Source organism: Crotalus tigris, unplaced genomic scaffold (genome assembly GCF_016545835.1).
Source record: "Crotalus tigris isolate CLP2741 ecotype Arizona unplaced genomic scaffold, ASM1654583v1 scf7180000024119.3904262, whole genome shotgun sequence".
Taxonomy (NCBI): domain Eukaryota; kingdom Metazoa; phylum Chordata; class Lepidosauria; order Squamata; family Viperidae; genus Crotalus; species Crotalus tigris.
Window position 1 is genome coordinate 2054206 of NW_024100396.1, and position 20981 is coordinate 2075186.

At 41.8% G+C, this 20981-nt stretch overlaps 1 protein-coding gene across 3 annotated transcripts; it reads right to left on the minus strand.

The window, feature by feature from the left end:
- Positions 1–16344: 16344 nt before the first annotated feature.
- Positions 16345–20851, minus strand: SOX4 (SRY-box transcription factor 4). 3 transcript variants are annotated; one of them, XM_039322649.1, is made up of 3 exons: positions 18820–20851; positions 18387–18417; positions 16345–18151 (listed from the first exon to the last, which is right to left on the minus strand). In XM_039322649.1, the coding sequence occupies exons 1-3, from the start codon at positions 20035–20037 to the stop codon at positions 18108–18110; spliced, it is 1293 nt and encodes a 430-aa protein (XP_039178583.1). In that variant the 5' UTR covers positions 20038–20851; the 3' UTR covers positions 16345–18107. The 3 variants fall into 3 exon arrangements, 2 of the variants coding, with proteins under 2 accessions (XP_039178583.1, XP_039178582.1); XM_039322648.1 differs by lacking the exon at positions 18387–18417 and having other exon boundaries at positions 18820–20318; XR_005554169.1 differs by having other exon boundaries at positions 18043–18151; positions 18387–20850.
- Between the last annotated feature and the right edge of the window lie 130 nt (positions 20852–20981).

Sequence of the window (20981 nt, forward strand, 5' to 3'; positions counted from 1 at the left end):
TTCTCCCCTTCCTCGGAAGCAGGGAAAGCCACTGGGCTCGGTCGCCAAATACCGACCACAAATACATCGGGGGAGGGGATTTGGAAAGGAAAGCAAAGAAGCTTTCCCGGCAAGGGCGCATCTGCTTTTGCAAGAGGAGCCGCGTCTTCAAGAGTCGCGCAGAAGCAACAAGTCGCAGCTCCCGATCGCTTCCCAAGCTGCGAAGGACACACGGTCCGCGGCTGGGAGTCCCGATGTAGCCTAACTCCTCTCCAAGCCCACCGGTTTTTCCACCGGGAGGATCGCAAAGTGTGCGGAGCAAGGGAAAAGCGCGCCCCCAATTCTGCCACTGCTAAAAGAAAAATCCGGGGAGGAGGGAAGGGGGGTGGACCGCGTTAGCCGGGCACCCAGAGAGAACAGAGCTCACCTGAGGGAGGGAAGCACTTGATCTTTCAAATGGTGGACGGAGTCCAGGGTCTGCTTGGCCCCCTTTCCAGCCAGTGGCGCGGGTCTAAAGCATCTCCCGCTTGTCCCCCACACCATCGCGTGTAACTTTGTCGGGCAAATTGTCGAGGGAAACAACGTGCTAAAACGCAGGCCTGAAAGTCCACCGAGTAGAAAGGGAATCCCCGATAATGGCCCGCGTAAAGTCTCCCACCTCCCTCGCTACCGCTCTGCGTCTAGAAAATAAAATATACGTTCATCCACGTGCGTTTAAAAATGGAAAGGGGCAAAGAGCTGAGGGAATATAGAATTATATAAAGTCTCTACAGCCGTTCGTCAAATGCTTTTGTCGAATAATACAAATGTTGAAAATATTGAAACCACGATAAAACTAAAACTCTTTTTTTGCACGTGCTTGGAACGGCAGCCTGCTCGCCCACCCTATTGGACCCCTAGAAGAGAGCGGGAAAATCTCGGATGATGTCACCTTTGTACTCCAGTCTCTGCCTGAGTATCTTCTAGGGCTGGATTTCCAACAACGTTTCCTTTGAAATTCCTACACAGGTAGTCCTCAACTTACCATCACAATTGAGCCCAAAATTATGTTACTAAGTGAGAAATGGGTTAAGCGAGTTTTGGCCCATTTTAAGCCTTTTCTGGCCACATTTGTTAAGTGGATCACTGCAGTTCTTAATTTAATAACATGCTTGTTAAGTGAGTCTGGTTTCCCCATTGACTTTGCTTGTCAAAAGGTCGCAAAAGGGGATCACATGACTCCAGGACACTACAACAAATGTTACAAATGTGAGTCAGTTGTCAAGCATCCAAATGTAAATCACATGACCATGGGGATGCTGCATTGGTCATAAGTGAAACATGGTCATAAGTCACTTTTTTCAGTGCCATTGTAATTTTGAACAGTCACTAAATGAACTGTTGTAAGTTGAGGATTACCTTTACTATACTACCTTACTGTATTCATGCCCTCGATATAATACAATATAATGTACCAGTGCAGAAGATTTAAGGAGGTGGTCTTAAAGATACAAAGCAAAATTAGGCAACTTTTGGAGGTCTCTAATCTTCTGAGATAAAATGGGAACTCATAAAATGGCTGCCTCCGGGGATTTTTCTGCTTCCAAGTGGTTGCGCTGAATGGCTATAGCCAATGACAAAAGACCATTTAATGAAAGGTGATCTAATCCATTAGGATGCTGCCCATTATTCATGGGAAACTATGTGGGGTCAAAAGCACTGCTGCAACTAAATGCAGTCCTGGAGGTTCCTGTTTCACTTTACAGCATGACAGCATCCTATTTAATCCTGCTAGTAGAAGATATTTTAAGGAAGATTGGATGAATGGTAGATTATGGGATCTCAAAGAGGTTTTTCAAAGACATGTACATCAGCAGGCACTAAATACTTCTCTGACCTTAATGCATCTGCAGAGAGACCTCCTGCAGTCCTGTTTCTGGTGACACATCTCTTGAGTAAAGATGGCTTGAAGGATCCTTTGCAAGTCCATGCACAAGAATTTGCTCAGTATATGCCAGAAATGCTTGAATTCACACACAATTGGATAATGGTCTTACTGTAATTCCAGGGAGATGCCTGGACTAAGTTTTGTCTGGTTTTCTTGGAACAGTTTGAACCTGTTTGGCCTGATGAAATGGGACAGGCTCCTTAGGACTGTGAGCTCAGCCACCTATTTAGATCAGGGATCTCCATACTTGGCAACTTTAAGACTTGTGGACTTCAACTCCCAAAATTCTTTAGTTAGCATAGCTAGCTAAGGAATTCTGGAAGTTGAAGTCTTAAAATTGCCAAGTTTGGAGAACCGTTCTTTAGATCCATGCCCCTCCTGGCTTATTAAAGGAGCCAGGGAGACGGTGTGTTAGTGTGCTTTGGTGATGATAAATACTTAAAGAAGTGGGTTCTTCCTCTTAAGGAGTACTTGGTACACACTCCCCCCAAGAAGCCATCACCAGACCCTGTGATACTGGATAACTATCATCCAGTATCCAACTTTCCCTTTTGGGGAAAGGTGATTGAGAAGAGGGTGTTACCGCAGTTCCAGAAGGTTTTGGATGAATCTGGAACCCTTTTCAGTCAGGATTCAGAACTGGGTATGGGACAGAAATTGCATTGGTCATGCTTTTGGATGATCTCTGGCATAGGCAGGATGGAATTCTGTGTCCATCCTTGCGTTTATTTATTTATTACATTAATATGATGCCAATCTCACTGTTATAGTAATTCTGGGTGGCTTATAGCATAATAAAAAAGATGAAAAGATAATACAAATACTTTGCTTGATCTTTTGGCAGCTTTCAAGACCATCAACCAGAGTATCCTGGATCAACTAAGAGGATTGGAGATGGATGGCACAGTGTTGTATTTCTCCAGGATTGATTCTAATTCAGTGGTTCTCAACCTGTGGGTCGGGACCCCATTTGGGGTCGAATGACCATTTCACGGGGGTCGCCAAACAATGCAGTCCACCATTTTTTTCCCCTTTTCCTTAGCTGTGCTACTCCCTTTTACTCTATTGGCTTTTGAAAGCCAATAGAATAGACTTTCTTGAATAGAGTCTAATTCTATTGGCTTTCAAAAGCCAATAGGAATTGTCCAGGTTGTCTCTGCCCTGCTCAGCCCGCCAAAAGTCCCATTCTGCAAACGGTGTTGCACCAGTTGAGTAGTCCTCGACTTACGACCAGTTGAGTAGTCCTCAAGTTACGACCGGTTGGGGGTCGCGGTATTGAAAAGGTTGAGAACCACTGTTCTAATTGGTGGTGATTGGGGAGGAAAGATCCCACCCTAAGCCCTTACTATGTAGAGTGCTGCAGGGATTGAAGCTTTCTCCTCTCTTTTTTAACATCTACATGAGACTGCTGGGTGAGTTCCTCCATTGCTATGAGTGAGGTATCATCAATATGCTGATGATACCAAATTGTAGATCTCTGCTCCTGGGGGATGACTAAGCGATGCTGTGGACATCTTACCCTGGGGTCTAGAGGGTGTGAGAGACTGGATGGGGAACAACAGGCGTCAACTGAACCCTGGTGAAACTGAGTGGTTTTGGGCTTTTGGCCCCTCAGTTTCTGGGACAATGCCATGTTTGGTGCTGGATGAGATTACAGATACAATCTGAGGGTCTTCCTGTATTCACGCCTGTTCAAGGAGCAGGTAAAACTCACGGTTAAGAGGGCCTTTGCACAATTTTCTATTGTATGCCAGTTGAGCTCATTTTTAGATTGAAGGCTCTACTCGTGGTTACTCATGCCCTCGTCACCTCCTGGTTACATTACTGCAATGTGGTCTACATGTGGTTGCTTCTGAATCGTATCTGGAAATTTCAGCAAGTGCAAAATGCAGCAGTGTAGTTAAGTTATCTTATCCTGGTGGAACACTTCTGCCCGGCAAACTGCATCGGTTGCCTGTTTGTCTCCAGGTCTAATTCAATATGCTGTTTTTGAACTTTAAAGCCGTACATGGCATGGGACCAATTTATTTGGTGGACTTCCTCTCTCCAATTACACCTTCCCATCCCATCAGATCTGGTACAGAAAATATGCTGCAGGTTCCAACATTTAGGAAGTTATATTTGGTGGCCCCAGGCAGAGGGTTTCCTTGGCCGTGGAGCCCATGTTGTAGAATATCCTCCCCCTTGAGGTTAGGTTGGCACCATCATTCCTGACTTTCTGAAGGTCCCTCAATATTCATCAAGCCTGGGAACCCCGGGGAAATGGCGAACTGGTAAGGTGGCTCCAGTGCTACTGACATCCCTTTGCCGATTATTTATTTTTGTTAACTGCATTTTTATAATTGTTAATGTCTTAATAATACTAGTTATTTGTGCATTATCCAAGGGAGATGGGTGGTTAAGAAATACAAAATATAAATAAATTATTGGGTTTTTTTAAACTTTGTTATTTGCCTTCCAGAGTCATTTGCTTTGTGATGTGAGCATCTATATAAATTTGAAAGATGGAAAAATAAATAAAAATATGCATGGATTTGCCCTGCAAGGAAGGGCAAAGTGACATAATGTGTCTCATGACATCCTTGCACAAATAAGGCAGATTGTTTATATCATTGTACAAGGATGTCATGATGCAATTTTTTAAAAAGTCCTGATAAAGATCAAGTACATTAGGAAGAAGAACTTCTTGTTTAGGCAATGTATTTCTTACTCCAATAGAGGAGAATATAGGCAGCTCAGGGCTGAACTATGGAGTTCTTGGCACTCTCTAAGCTTGGTTGTTTGCTTGCAGTCATTTCATTACTCAACCAGGTACCATCAGTTCCTCAAAAGGAGACAAAGAGACTGGAACATATCATCTCCAGCAGCCAGCTACTCAGATAAGTAGGGATAAACACGAGACAAACAATCAGGCAGAAAATAACATTCTAATCATGGAAGCAGCAAGGAGGAAGTCGTCCTACCACCAAAATTGGAAGGGCAAACTACTATTTATAACAGGCATCAAACACCATGGATGATGTGACCTAGTTGGATAATGACAAATTGCAAGTGAACAACCAAGTTCAGAGAGCACTAAGAAAACATTTTCTTCTTCCAGAACTAGGCTTGGGTGTATGTTTTGTGTTCTCCCACCTCCTGCAATTGACCTAGTCTGAGAATTTTAGCAGGCATCATTCCATTTTATTGGTCTCATAGATGAAAAAATCCACAAGTCTCCCTGCACACTGTTTAAGAAGTTTCTGAAAACCTGGCTTTCTCCCCAGTCCTTGATGATGCAATTCTTGATTTTTTTTTTGTTTTGTTTGTATTTGTCTGCTTGCTCTTCTGTTTGTTTGTTGTTCTGCATGCATATCATTTTCTTTGTTGTTATTCTTTTTTTTTAATGCTGTGTGCCTCTTAGAGCAGGGCTTTTCAACCAGTGGTACGGGTACCATCTGTGGTACATTGGCACCTGGCAGGTGGTACGTGACCATCCTAGAAAAGTGGTAGCGGAGGAGGGGAGCTGAACCAGTGGCAGCTGAACCTGAGTGAGAGATGGCTGGAGCTGTAGGGCTGTCAGGGCTCAGTGGAAGCGCCAGGATTGGAGCTTGGCGCTGATCCTGGCACTTCTGCTGAGCCCAGAAGAAGTGTCGATCAGCTGGAATGTTGCAGCATCTCCAGGGTCTTGTGATTTACATTCAGATGCTTGGCAACTGATTCATATTTATGACAGTCACAGTGTCCCAGGGTCATGTGAAGTGACCAAAACCTGCTGCAACCACCCAGCAGATGGGGGGAATAAAAGCCAAACCCCCCCACCCCACCCCTGCTGCCAATCCTCAACAAGAAATGCTCACAACAATGAAAACCTCGGAAAGGAGGAAGAGTGCCACCGGGCGGGCAGGCAGGTGTCTTGCTTGGCTGTGGCTTGGGGGGCACTTTTTCAGTGTCATTGTAACTTTAAACAGTCACTAAGCAAACTATTGTAAGTCGAGGACTACCTGTACTTTATCACTTTTTTCCTTTTTTTTTTTGATCATCAAGTTTTTGACACCTTGCTAGGCGACTGGTGGTACTCAGATATTGCCATATCCTAAAAGTGGTACAATGGGTGAAAAGGTTGAAAAGCCCTGTCTTAGAGTGTTTATAGAATTGGGCTGATTCCTGGACAAATTGATAAGAGGCAGTTCTGATTTATATATTACATGACCCTGGCATAGTAGTTCCTGAAGAAGTACTGAGAAAGCTACAAATCCTTGGAAGAAATAGCTGGAAAGATGAGTGCCTTCAAAGTTATTTGGGCCATTTGAGCATTTCTGTAGAAAGTTCAAAAGATCTTGAGGGCTTCTTAGCCTCCAAACTGATGCAGGTTTCTCGCCTACTTCTTTATAGGTAAAGTAGAATCTGAATAGAAGGTTTAGAAATGCAAAAAAATAAAAAATAAAATCAAGGTATGTAGCTGAACTGCTTGCAGATAAGGGGCATGTGGGACTGAAGATGAGAGACAAGGGAAGTTATTTGTATCTGCAATGCCTGAACTGAATACTCACTTAGCTAATTTAGTTCCTGTTCTTTTCCAAGATATCTAAGATATACTTGAAAACATCTATACATATTGTAAACCTGCAAGTACTGCAGTACAGGGGTCCTGAACCCCGATCCATGGCTTGCTTGAAACTGGTCCACGGGAGAAATGGGCAAGCGTGTGCATGTAAAGCTCCACTTGTGTGAATGGAGGGCTCTTGCACTCGCATGTAAAGCTCCATTTGCGTGAGTGGAGCTTCATGCACAAGCACAAGTGCCTTCCACTCAAGCACTTTCCGTTCTCATGAGTGGAGCTTCATGCATGAGTACCAGCACCCTCCACTTGCATGTGAAGTTTCATTTGTGTGAGTGGAGGGTGCGTATGTTGCTCTCACAAATGGAGCTGTGCACATGTGCCTGCCACTCACACACCCCCCTCCCATTCCTAGGCCGGTCCACCAAGATGGAAAGGTTGGGGACCGCTGCTGTACTACACATCACATTAGTTCTAACTTCACATTCGACAGTACAATCCTACACTTTCTACTCAAGAAGTATATTAAGTTCAGTAGTTCCTACTCACAAATAAGTGTACAGTATATAAGATTGCAGTCTAACATACATACATATTTTGTTGCAAATGTATTACTGAAATTATTTTAAAGCGTTAATATCATTTGCCTTGTGATATTTCTGCAAATATCTATTTCTATAATGTAAAATATTATTTGTAGGTTATAGGCGATTATTAGCTTAATAATAAAGATAGGTTTTCGTGTTAGAACTTCATCTAATTCCAAAATCAACATTTGCCATTACTAATCAAATCTTACAGAAACATTGTTATTTTATCTAATGAGCTATAATATTCAGGTACCCACCGTCCATTTTGCACTAAGCAAGGCAGTATTAGTTATAATTTCCTATAATTTAGTGTACCTCCAAAAATTCACAAATGAAGTAAGGATCTCCAAGTAGTTTAAGAAACTGCATATACTCCTCCGCTTAAATATATATTATATATTTTCATGGATTGTATAGCCAAAGTTACCTGTAACGTGAGAAATAGCTTTGGACATAATCAAACTCATGTTAGCTCGGTATCTTAATAAACGTACATCCCATTCATGTGAAATGGGAAAAACTGCAAGTCAACATCATTTTTTATTATTCTTGCATAGTGGCTATCATCCATATTTCAAAATACCTGCAGTCAATTCAGATTTCTAGTCATGTATATTGAACTGTTGCAGGAGTTGATATTGTGTCTATACAAGCAATAATGTGATTTGGGTTTGTTTTTAACCTTGTGTATTGTGTGAACTATCAAATACAGTTTATTTAGTGAATCTTGGATATATAAGCCATGGCTTGGCGAAATGTGTGAATCCAATTCTATTGTTATAGAATGTTAACAACATGTTACATCTTTAGAAGACAGCCAGTTTGATGTAATTGTTAAGATATCAGGCTGGAAACCAAGAGATTGTAAGTTCTAATTCTGCCTTTGACATTAAGACATCTAGATCAGGGGTATCAAACCCCTGGGCTGTGGCCTGATACCGGGCCACAGCCTGTTCAGAACTAGGCTGCACAAGCAGCCAGCTCATACACATAGCTCCATTTGTGTGAGTGGGCAGCTCACACATGTGCCTGCCACTCACACAGAACCTTCCCCTCTATTCCCCCCTCTCCAGGTCTGCCAAGCCAGAATGGCTGAAGACTGCTGATCTAGCTGACTTTGGGCAAGTCACTCTCTCTCAATCCTAGGAAGGAGGCAATAGCAAAACATAATATTTCTCACCAGCCCCAAAAGGTTAGGAATTCTTGATACATAAAAGGTTGTCTTTTTAAAAATAACTTTGTTTTTTGCATCATCTCCTTTGTTATTTTGATAGAAATACATGTTTGGTTTGTGTTCTAGTATTAATCTATATTTTGGTAATTCGAGATCTATAAATCAATTTGTAACAAAAAGTTTTCTGGAAGATTGGAATGGGGTACAATGAATTCCATGTTTGCGATAAGGTAGACTTAACAATTACAATGACAATGAATAATCATTCTGAGCCAGATATAGGATTAAATGATTTAATTATTGCAACATACAAAACATACAACACAAATTGCATAGACTAGTTTGAATCATTTTGTCAGCAGTTTCACACATTAGGGATATACAGGTCCTTGAAAGAGTTGCAGGAAACGTAGAAGAGCACATAGAAATTACCACTTTTCGAATCATTGAAACAATAGCTATGCACACACATGCACGGAGACAGCCAAAACTATTTCTGGAGCAATCATACATGCTTGGAAAAAGACACAGTCAGTACAGTACCTTTTTACGCTTCCCCCGGCAGACATAATAGCTCCCAAAGCTATTTTCTGAAGCCAGCTAAAAATCTCCCTGTTCTTGCTTTTGAGGTTTTCTTCATTCTTGGCACACTGCTTTCAGCTCACAAATCTTCTTAGGTCTCCCAAAGATGCTTTTTCACAAGGCAACTGGACTTTCTTGATGTTGTTTTTTCTTTGAAGACATTTCGCTTCTCATCCAAGAAGCTTCTTCAGCTTCTTATGTCTCCTTGCATGCACTACATGTTTGAGGTCTCCTCACATTTTCAATAATAGCTAAGTCTGGGCACTCTTCTTTCTGTAGATACTGGTTCTTCATGATTGACTTGGGAGTATGTGTTAGAGCAGGGGTGTCAAACTGCCGGCCCGCAGGCCGGTTGCATCATATGGAGGCCGCACCCACCCCAGTTCCGGCAGTGTAAAGAAAGTCACGATACGTCGCGTCACGTCATGTGACGTGGCGAGTTTGACACCCATGTGTTAAGAGTATTGTTTTTACTGGTTCTTCATGATTGACTTGGGAGTATGTGTTAGAGCAGGGGTGTCAAACTGCCGGCCCGCAGGCCGGTTGCATCATATGGAGGCCGCACCCACCCCAGTTCCGGCAGTGTAAAGAAAGTCACGATACGTCGCGTCACGTCATGTGACGTGGCGAGTTTGACACCCATGTGTTAAGAGTATTGTTTTTCAATGTCTGCATTGAATATGGTTCATTGGCTTCTAGAAAATGTTGTTATTCCCTCTGCTATTGGCTACTCCACAACTTAAAACTAAATACAGCCATTTCCATGCTTAACAGCTGGAAATATGTTTTTTTTTCCCTTCAAATGTTTCACTCCTATTTTTCTCCAAATCTATCTTGTGAGATTGAGGATGTTCCAAAACATTTCAAACTTATCAGGGTTTTGGGTTTTTTATTTTTTATTTTTTTTGTGTGTGTACAATTACCTTTGTCATGAAATCAGAGGGAAAAAAATCCTTCTTCAACTATCCCACACAGATCATTATGCTATAAGCAATGCTGTTCTGTGGATCTGTGCTAAATGGATATAGCATTAGCTAAACTTTTCAGCAGGCCATTTGCAGTGATCTCTCTCTTCTGTTTGTGGATCTGACCACAGTTTTCAAGCAGTTTGAAACAGCAATTTATCTTAGTCCTCCAGATCATGCTTTGACTTCAACAGTTATTTATAGCTTCTTCTTTTTTAATGTTTCTCACAGTTGAAATTGCTGTTTGGAATCATTTAAGAGGTTTTTAATAGCCTTCCCCTGCTTTGTGAGGATGAATTATCTTTATTTTCAAATGTTCAGACAGCTGCTTAGACAAGTCTACAGTTGTTGAAAGTAGACAGAACAACAGCTGCAACAGTCTGAGAGATTAGAAGGGTCAGACTGTTTATGTATGGAATTGCCTTCACCTGGTGAACTGCAGGCTTAATAAGTCCATCATAATTTGACCTAACTTTATACTAAAAAAAATATATGGAAGGATGTCTAGCTCCTGCACTTTCTACATTCACTGTTTTCATATTTTAAAACTATGAATCATTGCATGCATTCAGGTTTGCAGAAAAATGTTGTAATGTATAAATGCACCATTTCCCATTTTTCTCCACAAGAAAGCTTATACAGCCCCTGTGGGGCCAGAAGCATTCCTGGAAATAAAAGTGATGGTAGAAACAGATATTTTGCCTTATCGGAATTCTAGCAATCTATTTTTAAAATGAAAAGAAAAAAGAAATATTTGGAGGGTGCCAAAGAAATTTCTGCAGGTACATTAACATGCACAGGTGCCATGGTGCCTCTGAGCATTGCAGAAGAGAATACTCTGGGTCTCATCTTTGTTTCAGAGCACTTGAGACATGATCTGAAAACGGAGGACATAAATAATTTGTCTTCTGACTACTTTGTTCAGCTGCCCTGGGCCTTGGCATCAACAGTGAATTGGTCCTCACCAGGCCACATAATGGATCCAACAGGCTTCCAAAAAGCACTAGAAACTTTTCCTAACAGTTTAGCAAACTCTATTAGTGCAGCCAGCATCTTGTACTCTTTAGATAAACATTTAAAGGTATCTTGAGCATTGGTTGAAATCACCAGCCATATAAATTCGTTTAAATAAACAAACACCTACTGGCTGTAATATTAGCAAATTATCAGAACCAAAATTATTTCTTCTAATTGGTTCTGCAGATCCTGCAAAGCTGCCTTATTTGTTATCTGGACCATATTAATAAAAGGTGGATGGGACAAAATGCTGACACACTGGATCTGTTTTCAGTTTTCCTGGCAGATAAATTTGCTGGTACCCTCTCATGGCTAGCTGCCAATTGGATAAACCTGGAGGAGAAAATGAGTTGGTGTCTGATGTTGTAATCTGGAATTTTTTCAGAGACTGTAGAACAGTGGTTCTCAACCTGTGGGTCGGGACCTCATTTGGGGTCGAACGACCATTTCACGGGGGTCGCCAAACAATGCAGTCTGCCATTTCCCCCCCCCCCCTTTTCCTTAACTGTGCTACTCCCTTTTATTCCAGTCGGCTCAGGAATTCTGGGAGTTGAAGTCCACGAGTCATAAAAGAGCCAAGGTTGCCTACCCCTGGAATAGACTCTCTTGAATAGAGTCTAATTCTATTGGCTTTCAAAAGCCAATAGGAATTGTCCAGGCTGTCTCTGCCCTGCTGAGCCCGCCAAAAGTCCCATTCTGCAAACGGTGCTGCACCAGTTGAGTAGTCCTTGACTTACGACCGGTTGAGTAGTCCTCGACTTACGACTGGTTGGGGGTCGCGGCATTAAAAAGGTTGAGAACCACTGCTGTAGAACCTGAAGAAGTGGGCAGGATTCTCCATAGTTTGAATTCTGCAACCTGTGGGCTTAACCCCTGCTCTTTCAGGCAACTTTGTGTGATTAGGCAGGTAGTGAAATATTGGCTGCAGGAAATATTTCTTCTTTGAGGGAAGGGATAGCACCATCTTCTTTGAGGGAAGGGATAGCACCATCTTCTTTGAGGGAAGGGATAGCACCATCTTCTTTGAAAGAGGGCCAATTAGGCTGTTCAGTTGTAGAGGGCATACTTTGGAACATCCTTTCCCCTGGAGGTACGTGTGCACTCCCAGGTATCTTTGGATTCTAACAAGCTAGCTGATTTGGTTGTGGCCTCCACTTAGTAATTTCAGATGTCTTAGTTGTTTTGGTCATTTTTATTTTTATTTTATTTTTTTGAGATTTCTGATTCCCCCCCCCCTCAACATTATGTATTTGTTGTGACTGTGAGCTGTATAGAGTAATTCAGGATTGGGCAGCATATAAATTATATTAAATATTTAAATAAATTTTGCTATTTGGGAGAATTAGATATTAAATAATACACAATTATTTAACTTCAGTGCCAGAAAGCCAATCTTCCTAAAATGATTTACTTGCTAACTTTGAGCCACATAATTTAAAAAAAATGCCAGATGGAATTATTTTTTTAATTAGTTCCTTTGTTGATAAAATCTGTGAATTAATTTGTCTATTAAGGCAAAGATCCACATCCATTTATAGCAACACCCAGTGGAATGCTATTGGTTTCTCTTCTGATATGACCCATTTTTTGGCAATAACATTATCACCAATAATACTTTTGGGGTTCATACAATATGTAAATCCTATTACATTGTTTATTTGGTTTGGGATGTTACCTAAAATCAGCCTTTGTATTTTATTCAGAAAACCTTGATTGAAATATGTCATGGCTTAAGACTGTCTAGATATGAACCCAGCTAAGCAATGATAATATACATTATCAATCTTAATAATTCTTTTTGCTCATGTTTGGTCTGAGAGCCTTCTTGAATGATAGTTCTTTTGATGTCTAGAAGACCCATCTTGTATTTTCCTAGTCTACACTTATTACAGAAGTTGTTATTTACTCATGTTGTATTTAGAACTTAATAATTCTTCAATTACTACATTATTTTTCTGCCATCACAATAAATCACCCTTGTCTTTTCCCACAAGTCTGATAACAAAAAACAAAAATCCTCATTGTGCTGGGTTGATATATGCATGCATGACTTTTACGTAATATTTTGACAATATAAATACGTACCAGTTTTCAGGTGGAAACCATCCATCCTTTGTTTTCTATAGTAATAATTTAAATCTGTTACTCAGGTAGCAAATTTATGTTCTAAAACAACTTTTTCCTGAAAAAGTTATTTCTGAATTCAGCATTCTCTTATTTTAACAATGCATTTTGGGAGCATAAACTAGAACTTAGAAGAGACAATTTGGTGCTATACTTAAGGCACAAGGCTATAAACTGGGAGAGTGTGAATTCTAGTTCTGCCTTAGGCACAAAGTCAGACCAGTCATTCCTAGACCGCATTTCCCAAACTCACAGGGACCCAGCAGTATATTTTATTACATAATATACAGAACTGCTGCAGGGCTATGGGGCACCATAGCACAGAGTTTGGGAACCACTGGAGTACTATGAACCCAGAAAATTTGGAAACTCTTAAGTTAAGGTTATTGGGTTGATACCAAAGGGAGTCTACCTCTAGGCATCATAACTCAAATCTGAGTGTTTTGAGGCAATCTTTTTTTAAGTCCAATCTCTTGTGTGTTGTGGAGGTGGGATAAATAAAAGATATGAAACTATGTACACCATTTTAAGCACCTTAATAAAAATGGGGTATAGATCTATATGAATAGAACCCATGAGTTTTGAATCCTTCTGAAGTGCTAGAGAACTATGGATAAGAAAGTTGAAATGTGAGATTTGTTATCTCAGATGTGGGCCAATAGAAATAAAACTGGTGATTGTGACATCCAGGATAGGAATCTTACAATGTCTTGGTAGACAGGTTAGAATCTGTTGCCTGATATTCCATACTGTCTTTCCTATGTTAGGAAATATTCCTCAGTGGAACACACTCTTACATCTGATATTTTAACATGCAGCATGTGTATTTCGATGAGGGAGTGACATAAAAGACTCCAAACTCAGTTGTGCTACTTGCAAATGATTGAAGCTAAAATCTTCATTCATGAAAGATATTATGTGATGCCACTAGTTTATGAACATGCAAACCACTATGTAAACTGTTTAACAGGAAAATAAAGGACCAATTATTGTTGTATTGGGATTGAATCTCTTGACATATGACTTGGGAGATACCATGAAGCTAGTAAAGAGAATGTTTAACTCTATCACTCTGTTCACTGTCCCTTTTATAGGTTAGTATATACAAACCCAATTGCTTGATTGAAAAAAACACAGTGCAAAGCTTTTTTCATGCATCAAGAAGTAGCACTGAGGGAAGAGACCAGCAGTGTAATTTGGAAAATGGCATGGAAGGAACAGTTAAAGGCCTCTCCACCTCCCATCCTGAGGAAATTAAGTCAAAATCATTGTCAACAGTCTATTACAGTATCATTGGTAATGAAGTTTAAGCCTTATTACAGTAGATGACACAATTCAGGCAGCAGCTTATTCATATTAAAGTCACAAGGGCAGGACTTAGCCAAGTACATTTTAGCCTAGTATATTGTGCAATTTTGTGGCTAAACATGCTTTGTGCATCGTATCCAGAAAGGGCTAAAAATACAAGAATACAAGACCAGCAATTAAATGTGGTTCACACCATCCATAGAATAATTGGTACAGAGAAAGAAATGTTGAGGAAATCTGTTTGCGGTGCTGACAGTTTACTATATCCTAGAGAGGAACATTAAAGTCTGGGGATATGTATGGTAAACATATCCCCAGGGTTTGTCCTTCCATCTTATCTTTACAACAATCCTGTGCTGTAGATTGGACTAAAAGTCAGTTGTGGGTTTCCATGACTTTGCATGAATTTGAAAATGGATCCCCTGCATGTTAAATGTTGCACAGTATCAGTGAACTAGTCCAGCCCACATGGGTAGTTCAATGTGGTATGGAAACCCAGAATGCTGGTTTGATTCCAAAATATGGTTAACCCTGGGGAAATGTATACTACAAACAGAATATAAGCTGCATATTTAAGTGTTCCTTCGTGCATAAAAATCCCTAGGGAAGGCAGTTGATGAAACAAGCTACAAAGGATTCAGCTATATTTTGAAACATTTTCCTTTTTTTTCCATTTGTTAATTGTGTAGTTTGACAATCTTTGTAAATGAAAACATATGCTCTAGTGTAAGCATTGGCTTATTATGTTAAATATACTGCTCCTTATTTAAAAACCAAATGTACCTTTATTTTTAATTCATGATTATGTTTTAACAGTTCATTAAAAAACCCACCAAACCATATTTCACCCTGGTGGCTTGCAGAAATCTAACCTAATCCATTTAGTTAGTTTATAGTTCACTAGGTCCTGCAAACAGATTGCATAAACCATGGTTAAGCAACCAGTAGGTAAATTATCATGCAAACACAGCCCATCTATTGTGCTCTAGGAATTCAGGAAGATGGTGTCAGTCCATTGTTGCACAAGTTCATCATCAAAACATTGTCTACTAAAACGGAACCATTTTTGTTGATTTTTTGTGACATTCTCTGGTAACCATACCAGTACTTAGCAGCCCATTAAATGTGCTCACATTTACCTGACTCCTTTGAAAAAGAAATATTGTACTTTTAAAAAACACAGCTCATTTCTAATTAAAGATTTGTTTTAAGTATTAAATATAATTGATGAGGGAGATGGAAAACTATTTGATCAGTGATATATTCAGTGCTTATTCATTTACAGTAGAATTCAATTTGAAGACTGAGTTTGTGGCTATGTAAGAGGTTTTTTCCCCCACCCCCAAATGGTCTGCAGTGCATATTCTAAGCTTCATCAAAGCTGCCACAATACTTAACAGTTAGCCTACTGACCTACTATTTCACATCTGCTTGAAAGGGGGGTTATATAAAAGACAAAAGGGCCAGATGAGGCCTTGCAAAAAGACTACACCAAGAAAAATACTGTTCCTAGTGTGTATTTCTGTTCTTAGTCTCTGTCCAGTTTTTGTAATTAGGTCTTCTGCAATTGGTTATGGGCTACTAGAAAAGGGAAACAAGTTTAACATGCTTGTTATTTTGGCAATGAACCAAGTTAAGAACATTTATAGTTTTTCAAAGATTGGAATGAAGATAAGCCTGATCTAAGTCCTCAGTTATAAAATCCATTTGGAAACTCTGGAAGTACCCCAATCAGAACTGAAGGGATGTGAAGACAGGAATTTCACATTGCAAGGTCTCACTGATAGGACAGAATGGTTAATGGGACCTTTTAAAGCACATTCCTCACACTGCATTTCCCCTCTAATGGCCTTCTCTGAGCAAAAGCTCATCTCCCATTCTAGTCTTTTGGCCTTTCACTGAAAATGCTATTAACATTTCTTTAATACATGCCTATTCCTAGAAAGCATGCAACCATAGAACACATCCAAAGATGCACAAAGAGATGAAGCTTCAGCTGGCGGGGAGGGGAGGGGAAAAGGACACATTTCTGTTTTAACAGCTCTGCATATAGGAGACCCATCGTTGTAAAATATTTTCATTTGACAGGGCAAAAATGCACAGCCAGAAAGTCTAAAATAATGACAATAGAAGCAGGGTTTTAGGGTTCAGTTCCAGCTGATTTTATTTCCTTCAGGGAAAAGGTTATTTACAGAAAGAATATTGACAATCTGACAGGCAGTGAACTTGGCTTTATTAGCCAGATTTTTCTCCCCTCCCCACCCCAACATTGTATTATGGGCAGATCCTTAGACAAAGATATTCCACACAGCATATTGCACAGGATGGATGAACAAAAAACTAAAAAGAAAACCGAAGATAAAAAACCCTTAACGGAACCTCTTCATTAGGCAGATATGCTCATGCCTGTCATGTTATATTAACATACATAAACACACAATCTTTTTTGCTTATTATTATACAGACTTAAATGTACAAAGATGTTTTCACTTTTTCTCATCTTAAACACAACAGCTATAAACCTGAATACATATGCTATCATCATGCCATAAGAGACTAAAACAATTATACTTAGCGACAAGTATAAGGATTAAATAGTCAAATACAAGAATGAAAAATGCAGTACATAGTGTTGCGAACTCAAATCGGCATTTAGATAGGTCCAGTGATTTAAATGGCATGTTTTTATTTACTTTGTTTTTGCTTACAAAAAGTGCAAAAGATGTGGTTTTGAAGTTAAAGCTACAGGATCCCTTTTTCCTGAAAAATATTCTTGTTTTCTCTGTACAATGTAATGTTCATTGAGGGAGGATTTGTTAGAAATTAGCCCTACAGTGGATTAGAGTTCAATCCCTCTCTCAACTCACAAATAGAGTTGAATGGTAGACAGAACAGATACTGTCTCTTTAAGAAGCCTGCAGATTGGAGTGTAAACATGATGAAAGTAGGGACTGATTTTGTGTGAGAGAGATTAACCAGCAGCCCTATTTATAATCAGGAAATCCAAAACAGCAATTTACACCCCTTATATATTTTTTACAAAAATACACTGAGAAAATAATCAAACGTTTTCATCTTCTCTTCTGTTTTTAAAAGTGTCAAAAGTCTACATTTAAATATAAAAATTAAAAGTTAAAACTCTAGCCCTTCAGTGAAGGTGACATAAAAATGGTGTGGGTAACAAACAGAACTACCAAAAAAGGACAAAGGAATACAAGTAAAAAACATTTGGCCAGTATAAATACTTCACTTATAAAATGGCATCCAATTCCATTTAGAAAGAAAAAAAATTCAAGAATGAATCCTGGTGTGAAAAAAAGTCATTTACAGCTACAGAGGAACACACACACACACACACACACACACACTGAGGAAAAATTTGGTCCTGTGTTCTTTTTGAAGTCCAGCACAGATTTGAGTTGCGTTTGAATCCTTTAAAGAGTTAAGAGTGAAAAAAAGCTGGTGATAATTTTTGAAGGAATCAAACATAGCGCCATCTATCTGCTTTTTATATTATTCTAACACTATTTTTAAACTGTTCAACAGTCTTACAAAAAAACTCCAAAAGATAGGATAACATGCTATATTAAACCCCACCAGAGAAATAATCCAACACCATCACGATTCTGAGTAATAAAAACACATTTTTGCAAGAAAGAGCAAACGCCCTCAATTTCCCCTGTACCACATTATTACAGTTGTTATGTTCTATATCTGTCTCCATTTAAAAAAAGTTATGTGTTGCTGAAAGTCCACATATGATTTCTATGAATATAAGGTAATCCGGCAAAGAAAATCACCTCCACTTTCTCCCACATACGTGCAAATCCTTTTCGGTGTTATTGTTTTCAGCCGAATTTCCAGTTCGTTTTCAAATGCTTGTCTCTCCTTTTCATTCCATTTAGGATTCAGTCCAGTTTCCAGGGCCATCCTCTTTCTCCATCCCTTTTGATGTATAAAAAAAGAGAACCTTCCAAAAATGCAAATTGACTGCAGGTCTGCAGATTTGTTTTAAAGCAGACGAGCTTTTGCTCCTAAGCCAAAGACATATCTAATACACATTAGCAGAATCTACCTTCCTCCCTCCCTCCAACTCTTTCCAACGACAAGCAAAGATATGCTCGATTTCCACCCCCTCCTGCTGTAGTTGCCATTCCTATTTAAGCCACTAGATTCTCACCAGAGTCTGAAACGTGCTTCTCATTCTTCGGCTGCAAAAGAAGGATGAAACGTGAACAGAAAAGGGGGTGGGGATCGATTTAGTCCCGTGTTATTTCTGTGGTAGCTTTTTCGGTGAAGAGCGTGTTGATCCCTTTTGCCGCGTTAGCGCAAATAAAAAAAAAAAAACCAACCACCACGCGCGTACACACCCCCTCAAGTCAGTTTCAGTAACGTGGGGCGGGGGGCCATACTCAACGGTGGGTGAAATGCTCGCTCTCCAGTTTTGCAGCGCGTCTGGGATTGAGCGCCATGTCCGTGTCTCTTTTCTTCCCCACGCGCGCCGTTTGCTCTCCTCTTAATCCTTCGTTCCCCCCCCCCGCCCCAACTCAGTACGTAAATACCAAGTTGGAAATGCTGGATTCGAGCCAGTCTCCCGAGATCATCTCACTTACCTCCGGGGTACAATAGTCTGGGAACTCAAAGTGAGAGCCCGAGCCAGGCTCCAAGTTAAAATCCAGATCCCTGTCGAGGACCGAGGAGCTCAGACTCCCCATCGCCATGCTGTCGAAGCCCGGGCTGGGGTTGAGGTCCAACAGGTCGTCTTCGAACTCGTCATCCGAGGAGGAGGAAGCGCAGGAGGCGGAGGAGGAAGCCGACGAAGAGTGCGAGGTCGAAGGTGTCGGCGACGGCGCCCGCAGGCTGGTGTAGCTTCGGTGGTCCGAGGGGGAGTAATTGCCCACGGGGGAAGACGAGGGCTCGCCCCCGTCCTGCCGGGCGCCCACCGCCGCTACTTCATCGTAGAGACTCAGCGGGTCACTTGCTTCTGTTGAAGTGCTGAGGGTCGGGCTGGCCGGAACGGCGCCGCCGGGCGACGAGTGGGAGAAGAGGTAGAGCCGCTTGGCCTTCTTCTCGGGGAGATGTCGGCTACTGTGGCTGCTGCTGCTGCTGCTGCTGCTGCTGCTGGAGGGCGAGGAGGAGCCCGGAGAGGCGGCGCGGGATTTGTATAGAGAATGGTGCTCTGGGGGCAGGAGGGAAGCCGGCTGTTCCGATGGAAAAGAGGACGGAGCTTTTGCGCCGCCGCCGCTCGGGCTGAGTTTGGGATGCGGTTTGCCGGCGCCACTGGGAGAGAGTTTGGCGGCACTGCCCTTTTTCTGGGCAAGCTTGGAAGAGTTGGAACCAGCAGCGGAGGCGGCTGCTCCCTGACTGCCGCCGCCACTCCCTCCACCCCCGCTCTTCTCACCCGGCTTCCCAGAGTTCGTGCCCGACTTCACCTTCTTCCTGGGTCGGTACTTGTAATCGGGGTAGTCCGCCATGTGCTTGAGGCGCAGCCGCTCCGCCTCCCGGATGAAAGGGATCTTGTCGCTGTCCTTGAGCAGCTTCCAACGCTTGCCTAAGCGCTTGGAGATCTCAGCGTTGTGCATGTCCGGGGACTGCTCCATGATCTTCCTCCTCTCGATCTGAGACCACACCATGAAGGCGTTCATGGGCCGCTTGATATGCCCGCTGGGCGTCTTGCACCAGCTCGGATCGTCCGCTTTGCCCCCTGTCGAAGCAGTCGAGCCCGGAGTGGGAGAAGAGGCGATGCCCAGCTCGATGCTGGCCCCGGAGTCCGAGCTCTCGCCGGCCAGGAGGGCTTCCGTGTTCTCCGCGTTGTTCGTCTGTTGCACCATTTTGGGGGTTGGCGCGCGCCGCAGCGGCTGCGGGGAAGTCGGTGGGGCTCAGCTTGGCCACCCGCTTGAAACAACTTTGCCGGTCAGTCGGAGCTCTCAAGCCCCCTTCGCGAGTGCTTCGTCCCCCGTTACTTAAGGCACGACTCCCTCCGGGAAGTAGTTGTAGCTCCACACCGCGCTTGCCTCTCCAACACTTGCGCACGCCTCTCACCGCAACTTTGCACTGCGAGTTTAAGAGCAGACTCCCGGCTCTAAGTGGAAAGAGTGCCTTTCTTAAAAAAAAAAAAAAAAAAAAAAACAGCCGCCAATCCTAGTTCTCTCTCTCTCTCTTTTCCACCTCTTCCCCCACCCTGGCGTTCACAAGTGGTTTTTTTTTTTTTCTGTCTTTCACCCTTCTAATACTGTACTCGAGGTGTCTCGGCAGAAGCAGCACGCCCACTGCTAAAAATCTTGAGGATACATACAAAAATACCCACTAAGAAAAAAAAATGCCCACGTCGCCAAGCAAAACCAGTAATAAAAAAATCTTCGTCCAGAACTCGTAATTAGAGGGATCAAGAGTTTTTTCTATGATTATTTAGCGGCTGCCAGGGAGTTAGCTGAGGATAAAAAGCCCCGCTCATGCAACCTAGTAGCATTAATAATCGTGTGTCTTCCCAATAGGAAAAACAGTGACTGGTGCAGAAAATATATAGAGTCCCATCTTGCTCGCCTGTAGATGCACAGCCCCCCAAAAAGGAAAGAGACATGTACAAACCGGGACTACAGACTTGGCCTCTTCCCCGCCCCACTACATACACTTTCCCTTGCTGCAGCTTAGAGCGGCGCTCAATTCCGCCTCGTGGAGCTTTATCCTTCCTCAGCTCTTTTCTAAGCCAATCATAGACTGTATCCAACGCTCCATCGTGCCAAAACCCCGCCCTTCAGTTCCGATTGGCTTGGAA

Bases quoted from the DNA above. Each gene is read 5' to 3' on its own strand.
- SOX4 (XM_039322648.1), bottom strand. From the start codon at position 20,037: ATGGTGCAACAGACGAACAACGCGGAGAACACGGAAGCCCTCCTGGCC. The intron at 18,152-18,819 runs GTAAGTGAGATG...ATACATCAAAAG, and splicing joins CAGACTATTGTACCCCGGAG to GGATGGAGAAAGAGGATGGC.